Source organism: Calypte anna, chromosome 3 (assembly GCF_003957555.1).
Source record: "Calypte anna isolate BGI_N300 chromosome 3, bCalAnn1_v1.p, whole genome shotgun sequence".
Lineage (NCBI taxonomy): Eukaryota > Metazoa > Chordata > Aves > Apodiformes > Trochilidae > Calypte > Calypte anna.
The window spans coordinates 21,796,743-21,810,745 of record NC_044246.1 but is presented as its reverse complement, the minus strand read 5'-3'; the positions used below and the strand labels follow the sequence as shown (position 1 = coordinate 21,810,745).

General features: G+C 36.5%; 1 protein-coding gene across 1 annotated transcript in view; it reads right to left on the bottom strand.

Annotated features, from left to right (window-relative positions):
• The window catches only part of SYT14 (synaptotagmin 14), an 80,590-nt gene that overhangs the window by 57,188 nt on the left and 9,399 nt on the right, over window positions 1-14,003 (bottom strand). Inside the window, exons 2-3 of the mRNA XM_030447794.1 lie at window positions 13,799-13,846; window positions 42-206 (exon numbers count right to left, since the gene is read on the bottom strand). Of these exons, the coding sequence (XP_030303654.1) occupies window positions 42-206; window positions 13,799-13,846 (213 nt within the window). The remainder of the gene's footprint in view (window positions 1-41; window positions 207-13,798; window positions 13,847-14,003) is intronic.

Below are 14,003 nucleotides of genomic sequence, written 5' to 3'. Positions count from 1 at the left end.
ACTCATAATTAATTTTAGTACACTATATATCAAATACTTACAAAGTTTATCTTGTGAATTCTTTCTTGCAGTGTATCCTGAATCGAGATCTGGGAAACCACTAACATTTTCAAAACACATCTTCTTATTAATATATAGGAAAAGTAGTAACATGAGAATAATGAACACACCAACAGCAGACAGGAATCCAATTGCTTCAGGAGATACTAAAAGAAACAGAAAGAAACACGTTCTAATAAGTCCTGTAAAAATTTAACTCATAAAAGTTATAATATTTACCAGGATTTACCAGTAATAAGTATTATTAAAGCTCTAAATATATATGCAAGATACATTAAAAAAACACAACTGAAATTTGAGTTAATGTTTAATACTGTTATATGTCAGCATTTTTTTCTCTCCCAACCACCTCTTCCAAGAACAGAAAAGTATCTGGTTCTAATCTAAGGAAGGACTGACATTGTAAGACATCTGCTGGAGTACTAGGCTCCCTAACAAGACAGGGTCTCTGCAGAAAAGGGGAAGATTTGATAATCTATTGACACCAAGATAGATGATTTTTGATAGAGCATATGAGAGAGAGAGTACAGGAAGTGAACTAAAAGAATCCCCCCTCTGCTTCCTGGATGAGGCTGAAGGTTTGGATACTTGGAGTCAGGGACAACTCTGAGACAGTGCTGCTGAAGGAGGACTCAACCCATCCTGGTGAGACCATTGCCTCTGTCAGCCTTGTTACACTCCTCTCCAGCTCCTCTGCTCTTAGGGACCAGCTGGCCCTCGGGCTCCTGGACAAGGAGCACACTGTGAATGAGAAATAAAAGGTGAGAATGGGAAAAAGCACACAAGGGTTATGTTCCTTGTCCTGGTACATGTGCCACTTGCTTATAAACCAAGAACTAAGTGGAACAGAGTTAAAGCACACTTAATCAAAAACAAATAAAGGAAAAAATGTATAAAATAAAGAATACGTAATTGCTATTAAAGCAGATAACTGAAAGTTGGCATCTTTTGAAAGGGATAGAATCAAGTCCATCAGTACCTAAGTAACAACAATAGTAAAACTATATAAGGCCAAGATTATCTAGGACATGTTTTAGAAACAAGAGATCTGGGAATGGATGTAGCAAATTGGACCAATTGTAAAAAGAGCAATCAAGGACAGCTTGTTTATTTAAAAAGAGATTGGGCAGAGAACATACAGAAGTGTGGCAAAAAAGAGGGTCTAAAAACATAAGAAATAATGAGTGAGCTATAAAAGCAGTTTAAGAACAAGAGAGGGAAGATCTTTTGACAGAATGAATGCAGATGCCCATGGACTATAATGAAGCTGCCCTGCTCCATTAATCAAGGCTGACAGAGTATCAGAGGAAAGACCTGTGGGTCTGTATCTGAAAGACCTCATGTGAGAAGTTAAGAGTGACACAATTGCAAATTCGTTAATAAGTAGTGCGGGAAGTTAAAGTGAAGGGTTCTAGAACTATAATTCAATAATATTTGGGTGCAATTTATTAGAATAAAGTGATAGAATTCAGTAATTGTATGCAATGAACAATAGAGTGAAGTATTAGAGAACTGTCTAGATAGTGGAATGTTTATTTAATTAATCTGTTAAATGGTTTATTACTAGTGTGATCAAAAAATAAAATTATAGCCTCTTGTATCAGTTATGTCTCAAACCTGCATTCTAAAGAGGGAGAGAGAAACCTCGAGGTAAGAGACACCTTAGCACTGAGTGGTTTTGTGACCTCAGCACTGAGACACATCTTTCAGCACTTAACATGGCTGCATTCACCTGGAGGAAAGGTAGCATTTCCCACAGCCCTTTCTTCCTTCTGTTTTTGCTGGATACTGTGTCACTCTACTCACTACCATAAATTCCATTCTTGGAGGCTGAATTTTTTCTATTTACATGAGATTTATCAGATTTATAAATTCTTTTTGCCAAGATCTGGGCACTTCACTTTAGGAGTATAATGCTGTGTGGAATCATCTTTCACTAAAGAAAAAGGAATGGGATTAAAGAAAAAATGGCAACATACTTGGCATTCTCAGAGGTGCAATAAAAAAGGACAAGAGGAAACAGCCCAAAGTAGCAACAAGGAAAATTCCAGTTGCAGATGAGGGAAAAAAACAACAGAAAATGAGGAGTTAATCACTGGAACAGACTACCTAGATCAGTTAGAGAATCCAGCTTTAATGTTAGCTCTGCTTTGAGCAGGGAGCTGAACTGTGAATTATGTTCCCAGGAGCTTTCCAAATTAAATTCTCCAAGCCTACATATCTCATGTGGGCTCATACATCCATGTAAAAGTGCTGACTGAGAAACACATTCAAGTTCACAACCTCCCCGATTTGTTTTGATGGCTGACAGGGAACATTTGTATTTGTGGTGCTGTTGTCAAATAGTCATACAGGTGTATTTCAAAAATCAGAACAATAAGATCAAAAGAAATGCACCCTACACCATTGAATAGGAATTGGTCAGATTTTCATTTGTATTTTTAGCTGGATGTCCAGACCTAACTGAAACTGCAAAAATTAATTTTTGCTTCACTTTTCACCTCTGACCAGAAAAAATCATGTAACATTGTGCCCTAGAACCCTGAAAATTTTTACACAAGAAGGAACATGCCAATAACTTTGAACCACTCATCCTGAAAAAATTACTAAAGAAATGCCAAATGGCAACCAAAGAAGTCCCAAAAAAACAAAAAGGAAACCCCAATTAGACTCAAACTTTTATTTAAGCAGTATCAAAGCTTGAGTAAATATTTTTCTTGTTTTATTAGATCATATCAGAAAAGTTTGGGAAAAAATGAGCAACTCTCAAATATGTTGTGAACACTGTCTTCTGAAGAACTGAAAGGAAAGCTAGAAATATATCGAAAGCTTCAAAATCTGACCATCAACTTCCAACCCACTAGAATCCAAGAAAGAACAAGAAATGTAAGAACACAGTGTAACAGGGCCAGAATAAAGGTGGCAGTATAAGAGAGGGAAGCAGGCATGCAGTATTTTCAATTTCAGACAGTACAACAGAAATACAAAGACCCATAGTTAGAGGTTCTCATCAGTATTTAAGAATTAAACATCCTGCTGCACTAAGCAGACAAAGAACGGGATAAAACTGGAATTATATCCTGGATTATAGAGGAAAAGAAACTAAAACTTTAAAAAAAATATTTTCATTATCATGAACAAATAATCCCTTTGTTTACCAAATACCTTCGTTGTACATCCTGCTAAGATTACCTCATATTCCCTTCAGAAGTCTGTTTGGAACGGCTTATAATTTAGTTAAAATCATTTGTTATGGCTTAAGTTTATGGTACCTATGCCTCACACTGAAGGGGTTTTGTTTGGTTTTAAATTAGAAAAATAAAACAAAACCCAAAACCTGCCCAAATAAGACTACTGACTGCGCCAAGAGCTGAAAACGTTCATTCCTCAACAAGTTCCAGTTCCAACACCTTTTAAACACAGAGGCAATGGCAGGAAAGGCAGGAATAAGAAAATGTGATTCACCAGGCCAGAGGACTGGACAGAGGTGGCAGTGAAATGGTAGCTGGCAATCAGGTACAAATCAATGGTGTCCAGTGAGAAAATGGGAAGTATGACTTACAAAGAAAGTAAAAAGTTGGGATGGAGTATGCAGAACAAGTTGGAAAGGGGAGAGAAGACAGAAAAGGCAGATAGGCTAGGAAGACTGGACACATAAAAGATAACGAGACTACAGAAATCTCCTGATTGCTTTGTTATTGGTGCAGGTTCTCCTGTGTAACTTGGCTGAAATTCAGTGAGAAGAGATCACTGTGCAGGAGATAGAATGGAATTCCAGTCAACGATTCACAATAAAAGATGGTGAATGATTTCTTCTAATAGGATACACTGACTGTAGGATACATCTTCAAGAAAAGTGCACTTCCAAACACTTCATATTTGATCTTTTTAAACTGTAGGTTTGATTTTATTTTTTTTCTTATGCTTCACTGTTCAGCAATCAAAGCTGCTTTGACCCATGAAAACATGTGCTTACTGAAGTTTACCACAACCTAAAAGTAACCTGAAAACACAATACTTCTGCTTTTTCTTGAATATGTTCTGGATACTAATTAGTTAAAAAAAGGCACCATATGCAAACCACACAGTTCTCTACAGATCCACAGTATCTGATTACATGTTTCTAGAGTGAAAAAAAAAACTTTGGCTGATACCTTAACAAAAAGAATGAAACCTTAGCTTCAGCCAGACTAATTATTTATGTAATTCAGTGTGAACACAAGACTTGAAAATCATAGTTCCATGTCAATTTGTATCCATGTAGAGACTCTTAGAATGCTTGTTCACGGACTAAGTATATTATAAAGTTAAAATCCGTAAGTGTATTAACATTACAAAGCCAGAAAAAAAACCCAAAGGAAATTGTACTTCAATTTTCCAGACACAAATGTGTACAGATACCTATCTAGTATCTTTTATACATCACATTATTCCTTCAATTACTTTCTCACAGTGTAAGTGTCAAGCAGTTATACTTCATGTACAGAAAAATAAAGTCCCTTTTTCCATATGAAATATATCCATGCCACATTCAGCACCAGAATTATTTTTATTCAAAACACATTATCACTAATTCTGACCAGTTTGAGCATTAATTATACCATGAAAAGCTTTTTTAAAACTCTCAGATGTTCCCAGTGGTTTCTTCAACGTTCAAAAACTAGTAAAGAGGCAATACTGTCTCACAGTCATATTTCAAATTCATATGTCCTACTTTTATAAATTTCATATTATTCTTAGTTCTTAAGAAAAACAATGAATGTTTGAATTTCCTAATAATATAGCAGAGTTTAGAAATAATAAAAGAACAAATGTCTTACTACAGACTTAGTAAATGAAATTGAATTGCTGGCTATGGAAATGGCATAGAAAGTTATCCTCATTACAGAAGTTCTACATTAACATCCCTTTAATTCACTTTTATTATTATCACTAGAATTAGAATTATTAGAATGCAGTAACTTACCATCTCTTCATCTCACATATCAAATTATCATCTCTTTCTCTGTCCCTATTGTTGAAAAATTTTTATTTTCCAAAAGACTTTTCAAACTCTTCAGAAATTAATGGGATCTTTAAATAAGCACACCAAAATAATAAAAACCCTCAGATATATTAAAAATCATTTAATATTTAAAATATATAATTAAAAGGCATTTCATGTCTTTAAAATGTATCTACATGCCCCAAGTGAATTTAATATCCAGCCAATTATTTTTGGAGCTCTTGCACTCCACATCATACTGCTCACTGAGCTAGTAATGTATAATGCCACACAGTGACTTTTTAATTATTCATTTACAAATGAAACTCTATCTCTTCTGTGCACATATTAAATAACTAGGGGTATGATCCAAAGAACCTCAATTACCTTTAAGATCCTAGCAGAAAAACACATGAAATGAAAAATGTATATTTGCATTTAATTTATAACACATTTTATTTGTTTTTTGGTTTTGGTTTGGTTTTTTATTTCTGGTTTTGTGGGGCTTTTTTACAACTGGCTCTGAGCTTTAAAATCCTTTTAAATAGAGAGGACTGTTATTTTGTATTTAGTGCTCAAGAAGTATTGTTTTTTGTTATCAAAAACACGGTTTACATCATTACATCTTGACATGACATGAAAAGAACCTGTGCTGTCCAGCTCAAAAATATTTTTACTCAAATGCTATTCACTGCTGCTTGTCACTTCATACCAACTTTCCAACCTGCATGAGAAATTAATGCATGTTCAGGAAGCTGAACAAGCTACTGAACCACAAAATAAGATTCATGCCTTGATTGCTTTTCTCCATGCCTGAATTATTTATCTCCAAACAGCACGTATTTATTTCTCACTGAAAATTCATGTCATAATGAAAAAAACCAACCAACCAACCAACCTACTTCTCTATACCTCAAGGTCAGCTAGGAAGTAAAATACTTTGGGGTCTGACTGATTATTCAACAGGAACAAGAACTGTACTTTTGTTCATGTCAGTTTACACGCAAATTTTTTTTTCTTTTATGACTAACTATATAGCATGGTCTCCTATCTAAAGACAACCTAAGACTTAGCTCTCCTTCTAAACAGCTTTTATTTTACAAAGTAAAGGCAATACCCAAAGCTTCACAAAAATTTAGCAGAATTATTATCTTCCCATGTGCCGGAGTACTCGAAGAAACAATCGCAAGTGAATAAAACCTACTTTACCCAGACAAATTCCTTTACCTACAAGGGGCAATATTTTATCCAGTGTTATGTTAGAAGACTTAAAAAATTAAATATACAAACAAGACAAACTCTGTGGGCCAGCTGTCATTACTATTAGAATATATTCCCATACAAAAAAACGTAGCAACTTTACCACAAAAATTGAGTAGCTGATGTTTCTGCCAAAAATAAATTACAATGAACCCAGAATTCCCTCTAAACATTTCATTAAATGTGCCAAAAGAAAAAACTCTAAGCTTATTTCCTATGCTTTTTTATTTTGTATTCATCCTTCTTCTTTCTCTAACATAATATGTTGGAACTATATAATTCCTTTCTACAAATTTACGTATTTCTTTTATGTCTTGCGAAAAAAGGAATCAAGAAAGTATTTTAGCTCAACTTAAAACATGCAAATTAAATCTCATCTATTAATGTTTTTAATTTTTTTTGCTACATTTAAGATTAAAACTTAAAGTTTTCTGTATAAAGATGCTGTGCCCTTCAATTCAAACTAGTAATCTGCCTTTCTTCTGCAATACAGACTTCTTAGCCCACTGCTAATCACTACATTTGTCAGCTTTTAACATTTTAGCCTAGATTAAAAAAATGTATTTGTCTATTTAAAATTAATTAGTGTCAATTATGAACTGATAAATTACTATTTTCTTTGTACACTATAAAAGTAGTTTTAATTATCTTTTCTTTTAATGAAGAGTTTTTATTCCTACATGTGTAAAAAGAGAAAATGGAAAAAAAGTCAATGGAAGAAAAACTCAAATGGAAGAAGAGAAGCTATAGACTGTAGAAGGAGGGGCTGGCCACTCAGGAGGAACACAAGTCTGTTATCCAAGAATGCAGAGAGGTAACTAGGAAAGCTAAAGCCTCCTTGGAATTAAACTTTGCAAGAAAGGTTAAGGACAACAGAAAGGGCTTCTTCAAGTACATAGCTGACAAAACTCACAGTACAGGCCTGGCTGAATGCTGTGGTTAGATGATGGCAGATCAGTAGATGCAGTTTATCTTGATTTCAGTAAGGCATTTGAAACTTTCTCCCACAGCATCCTTGGAACTAAACTTTGTGGCGTGGGTTTGATTGGCCAGTGAGGTGATCAGGAGCTGGTTGAAGGATAGAAGCCAGGGAGTTGTAGCAAATGGGATGGAATCCAGTTGGAAGTCTGTTTCTAGTGGAGTCCCTCAGGGGTCAGCACCAGGACCAGTACTATTCAATATAATTATTGATGACCTGGGTGAGGGAGTAGAGTGCACTATCGTCAAGTTTGCTGATGACACAAGACTGGGAGGAGTGGCTGACACCCCAGAAGGCTGTGCTGCCATTCAGAGGGACCCAGACAGACTGGAGAGTTGGGCAGGGAGAAATTTAAAGTACTACAACAAGGGCAAGGGTAAAGTCTTACATCTGGGAAGGAACAACACCAGGTACCAGTGCAGGCTGGGGACTGAGCTATTGGGAGAACAGCACAAGGGAAAGGGACCTGGGGGTGCTGGTGGATGGAAGGATGCCCATGAGCCAACAATGTGCCCTTGTGGACAAGAAGGCCAATGGCACCCTGGGGTGCATTAGAAGGGGGGTGGCTAGTAGGTTGAGAGAGGTTCTCTTCCCACTCTACTCTGCCCTGGTGAGGCCACATCTGGAATATTGTGTCCAGTTCTGGGCCACTCAGTTCCAGAGGACAGGGAACTGCTTGAGAGAGTCCAGAGCAGAGCAAGCAAGATGATGAAGGGAGTGGAACATCTCCCTTACGAGTAAAGGCTGAGGGAGCTGGGGCTCTTCAGCTTGGAGGAGAATGAGCGGGGACCTCATCAATATTTATAAATATGTAAGGGGTGAGTGCCAGGAGGATGGAGTCAAGTTTTTCTGAGGGGGCCCTAACAATAGGACAAGAGGCAATGGTTATAAACTGGAGCATAGGCAGTTCCATATAAATATAAGAATTTTTTCATTGTGAGGGTCGGAGCACTGAAACAGAGACCAGGGAGGTTGTGGAGTCTCCTTCTCTGGAGACATTCAAAACCCACCTGGACGTCTTCCTATGTGACATGGTGTAGGTGACCCTGCTCTGGCAAGGGGGATTGGACTAGATGATCTTTTGAGGTCCCTTCTAAGCCCTAACTTTATATGAGTTTATGAAAGCGCACTCTACTTTGTATTCTCCACATTTGAACCCCTACAGGCCCAGAAACAACATATACTTATCATGTTTTATATTAATGTGAGATATATATCTTCTTATCTTTTAAATATCAGAAGTCACATTTTTCATTGTCAGCCAAACACATTGTCTTTTTGTTACTTCTTTCTCTTGCATATGCATACTAAAGAGCACCTGCGTTCCATCATTAGTCACAAAGGCAGTTTGCTGAATGATTTCTTTTGTTTCCCACAAGAACAGACAGAACATCTTGCAAAAGAAAAAAAAGAGCTTAACATTTTTTTTATACATCTGCACAACTCAGACCTTACTCAGATTCTCCATCTACTTTTCCATGAATTAAATACAAAATAAACTGCTAATCTAGACGTATCACTTTGCGTTACTTCAAAAACATTCAAATGAACAATGAAAGGTGAAAGAAACCTAAAATGATATGGCCATAAAATTTCTGATTTTATGTCACTGCCATGTCATACAACATTATATGTATCAGAAAATATTAAAGGGAGTTTTTCTCCATTTACAGTATTGAAAACACTCACCACAAGTCTGTCTCATCTGTACAAAACGAAACCTGAACAAAGCCTTAATTAAAAGTACCAGTATGCCTAACAACATCCAGTTCAACATAGACTAGCAGCCTACCTACAGTGCATAAAACAGCTAAAAATGATTTTCTGAAGCCTGATCTTAAATTCCTTTTTTTTTTTTTATATCCATAGCAAATGATCAAAATAGCAACTTAGCATAACCCTCATGACCCTCTCAAAACCACCTCTGTGTTAGGAAAATAGCCAGCCCTGAACAGAATGATTTAGGAAAAAAACCTGTCATCTGCTGCTGCTGTCAAGAACCCTAAGTGACTTAGGGTCATTAAGTGACCTAATGAATTGACTCAGTCAGTACCAACTGAACTAAGCAGGACTCTTCTTTCCTTAACCAAGTCTTCAGGTTTTTTTGTCAGGCAAGTAGTAAGAATTTGAATATGAGTGTGTGTAAAATAAACTTGCAGCAAATAATAGAAATTAAATATAACTTAATTTATAATAAAAGAAAAAAATATCTATTCCCTTTTTCCTATTTCCAGAGTTCAGTGATGCATAAATACAAACCCACACAAACACTTCAACCTCTTAGATATGATGAACACAGGAATCACAATCTGAGTGCTGCCTCATCAAACGTTTGTAATAATTGATCATACTACCTTCAAGTTCTTTTCTATGGCTAGAAAGTGACTTGTTCTGTATTTCAGCTATTAGATGATATTTAACCACAAACCAGGCACATTTTCCAGTAACACACACCTGTATTTACACTTTTAGAAAATACCTCTAGTCAAAAACTCAAACTAGTTTTCAAGGCTTTCCAGAAAAACCTGTAAGTCCCCCTACTCCTGATCAGATCTTTGTAGATTCTTCTCAAAAATGTGTGAATCTCTAAAAAGAAACCAAACAAGCAAAACACTATAAAAGTACTGTAATCCTTCTTGTGCAGACTAGAATTGGACTTGCCACAACCTACCTTGAGTAACTATGAAGCTGTAACATTAGGTGACATAGGAGCAGGCCCTGTGCTACATCTTTGGTTATAGAATCTGAGTTATGTATTGACACTCTTGGTATCATATTTACACTAGCAAATCTTTGAGTCTTATAAAACTAAAACTAAATCCATAAACCAAATCAAGTTTATTTAACAAAGATGGTTTACTGATACTTTTAAATACAAATGCACTGTTCCAAATATAGATGAAACTGTCTGCAGTCCCAGTACTGCAGCCTAGAGCATGTAAAAACCTGAAGATAATGAATTTTAAAATCCCTTCATGGCTTTGGCTAATTTGAGAAATTCCAAACTTCAAAGAAAAAAATTAAAGTGAGGTTTCTAATTATTTTAACATCTGAGTGTTCTTAGAGCAGACATTTCCTTTTTAAGCTTTGGGGTTTGTTTTTACAGTTATGCCTCATATGTAGATAAGAAGCCTTTACTAAATAATTTGAGCTAAATGGTGTTTTGCCACATATTCTTGCAGATTTTTCTGGTCCCTTTCCACATCTCATCATTGAACCATACAGTTCCTATTTTCTTAGCAAAAAAGAATGGGCAGGCAAGAAAAAGGAAATAAAGAAATGTGGTATTTTGTTGACTAGAAAGAAAAATTAATGACCAGTAACAGGTGTTCTTCAAGTCATAGAAATTCTAATTACACTCCATCACTTGAAACCATAAGGTTTTCCTTTATATTATTCATAGAAGACATAGGCCTGCTCCCTTGCTTACTAGCTTTTCCCTTTTCCCTTCTCAGTACAGGACGAATAAGATGGAAGATTGCTATTTATCATATTAGTTGCTTCTCAATAACAACATACTTGAAAGGACTATTAAGGAAAAAGGACAGACTAGCAAAGCAGAAATGGACAGTGAACATCTTCAGGAACTCTAGTTACACTGGTTATTTACTACTAATCTTCTTTCACAGGCTCTACATGGGCACTAACTGCAGTCACCTGGCAGTCACAGTCTCCTACCATCACCTGGTAGAGAGCATCAGAGGCTTTCAGGCAAGTGACAAATACAGAACTATTTTGTCAAACACTCCACCAATGCTCAAAGCCCTGTAGACAGCATTAGATGAAAATGACTGAATGGATGGATTTCAGCCTGAAGAAGAGGAGGCTCAGGGGAGACCTCATTGCTGTCTACAACTACCTGAAAGGAGGCTGTAGCAAGGTGGGAACTGGACTCTTTTCACAGACGACCTTCAACAAGACAAGAGGACACAGTCTTAAGTTGTTCCAGGGGAGGTTTAGGTTAGATATTAGAAAGAATTTCTTCACGGAGAGGGTGATTAGGCTATGGAATGGACTGCCCGGTGAGGTGGTAGATTCTCCGTCCCTGGAGACATTTAAAAAAAGACTGGATGTGGCACTCAGTGCCATGGTCTAGCAACTGCTCCGGTGGGTCAAGGGTTGGACTAGATGATCTCTGAGGTCCCTTCCAACCCGGCTAATTCTATGATTCTATGATGCTGGGGTGCCAGGGTGTACTCTCACACCACCAAAAAAGGAGACGGGGACTGCACAAACTTACCCTGCATCAGACAAGACTACAGGGAAGGATCCATTTGTCAATGCTGAATCCTTAGCTTGTTCATCAAATTTCCACAGTGAGCTCACAGCACAGCTTTACTTTCATGGCACACTAAAGAGATGGTGAAGGGGAAGACCTCTAAGCCACAGAACTTTTCATTTCAGTCCTGTATGTTGAAGTACCCAGGAGCATTAAGGACAGACCTGTAAGGTCTGGTTTGACCAGCTCCAGAATGCCAGCAGACAGGAATTCTCAGCTTGGAAAAGTCTTTGTGTTCTGAGGAGGTCAATACCAATCTTGATCATGCACTCTGATCCTGGAAAACAAGCAGGCCTGGACACCTGGCAAATAGAAGTAATCCTTGGGATCCGGGCCATTGGTCAGATGATAAAAGTATCTTGAATGCATATGAGACGATGTGAAATCTTAGATAAAGTAACCAAAACACCGGAAGGTTTGTAGTATGGCAGCAAGAACCTTCTGCTTTATATGCATACTTGAAGTAGGAAGAGAAGACAAACAAGAATGCTCTACACGCTACCAGGAGAAATTTATCAGCAACATGGCTGGTCATAAGGGCACTCAAGGTTAGAATACACATAGAAAATCATCTGAACTAAAAAAGGAACCTCACATTTGCAGGTAGAACTAAGAGGATACTTCTCTTTTAACCACATTTATCTCTATGCTAATTTATAACCACTGATGCTGAGATAGAGGTTCCATACAGATGTTATTTAAAAAAAATAATATATCATACCAATGACAAATGGAGATTAGAATCTAATGTTCAAACTTAACAGAGAACCTAAAAAAAAAGCACGTCTTTTCAATTTAGTTTCCCAGCAGTAATGTTAAAAAACATCCAGCACTTCCTCCAAAAACACAGAAAAACTGCTTTTATTAAATCACTACAATACCCTGAAATAAACAGTGATTAGCAAGATTTATAGGTTTTGAACCTTTATCAGTAGGCTTCCTGAACTTCCCATGAGTTTCATAATTCAGAGAGAAAAACAGAGCCTGTTACAGAAGGAATACAGAGCACTGTGTGTACTGATCCATCAAAACCAGACAGTAACGAAGGAATTTTTTAAAAAACAAAACCCACCAGAACATAAAAAGGAAAAAGTACCTTCCCCTATAAAATGAGAAAGAAGTAATAAAAAGGATCAAGAATTATACGATTCCCAGTCTGAAAAAAACCAGAAAATTGTTTCTAATTACAATAATGTCATATCCCATACAAAAATCAAGTATTATTTTAATAGATACTTGAAAAAGATTGCTTGTGACCATAAAGTTGTTTTTAACCTCAAGTGGTTGTCTGAAGTCTCAAGTTAGGAGATATTAAATAAATGCTTTTTTTAAAATCCTGATTTTACTAAATCCATTAACCAGATGCAATGGAAATGAAGCTCAATTCAGAAACCAAACTAAATTGTACAATTTTTTGTCCTACCAAGTACAATGTGGTTTGACAACACTGTTGAGTCAGTCTGACGCTTAGTTGCTGTACAGAGTCTTTCAGCCCTACTCCTTTCCTGACTCACCTTCTTACTCCTTTGCTTTTAAAAGCACTGAGACTCTTCTGACCCAGCCCTGAGCCAATTCAAGGAACTAATCCTTGAAGACACCTCTTGCTTGCTTGCTTGTTAAGCTCAGCTGTCAGATCAGAACATAAGAGATTCAACAGCAGTGCAGCACAAAGGAGCAGAGGGTTGGCAAAGGGACAGACAACAGAACTGTCTGCAGTCATTATATTACCTGGGCTGTTCTGTCAAACTCCAACTTCAGTCACTGTAGCACCTATAAAAAGTCCTTTCTTGAGCACAGCTGTTTCATGCTCTATCAATTACCAGTTTTATTACAGTTATTTCCAAATAAGTTTGAGTCCTTACAATCTGAACTGAAAATAGAGAGATTACCAGTCCATTACACCATTAAAAAAATATCCTCACAATTTCTTACTATTACTAAGAATCAAATAATCTTACAAATGTCAGGACAAGGCAAAGCTGAACAACATCAGCAATTTCCACATAGCTCACTGAGTACTGTAGGACCACATATTCCCTTCTTGTGAAAAAAATCTTTTTTGTGGGGGAATTTCACATTTTATTCCACTATTTTTTTTTTCATTTACAGTGTCAGCATCAAATGATTTTGTAACACAAAGATGCAACACTAAGATCCAGAGAATGTAAGACTGTAACAGTAACTCACCAGTAGAACAGACAAGCCTCCAAGTTAACTTTCACAAACCACTGCTTACCTTTTCTAATGCAGATTAGCTCATGTACACCACAAGTTCGTTCTCCACCTATGCAGAAATAAATAATTAGAAAATATTAAAAATAAAATGTACTTGGCTTCTTAGTGTTCTTATGAGCAGTGTAAAAAGACATAAAACCATATCATTTAGTAAAAGTGCAAAAAAACTGATTAAACCAGTTTTCAATTTATACATGATAACCTTT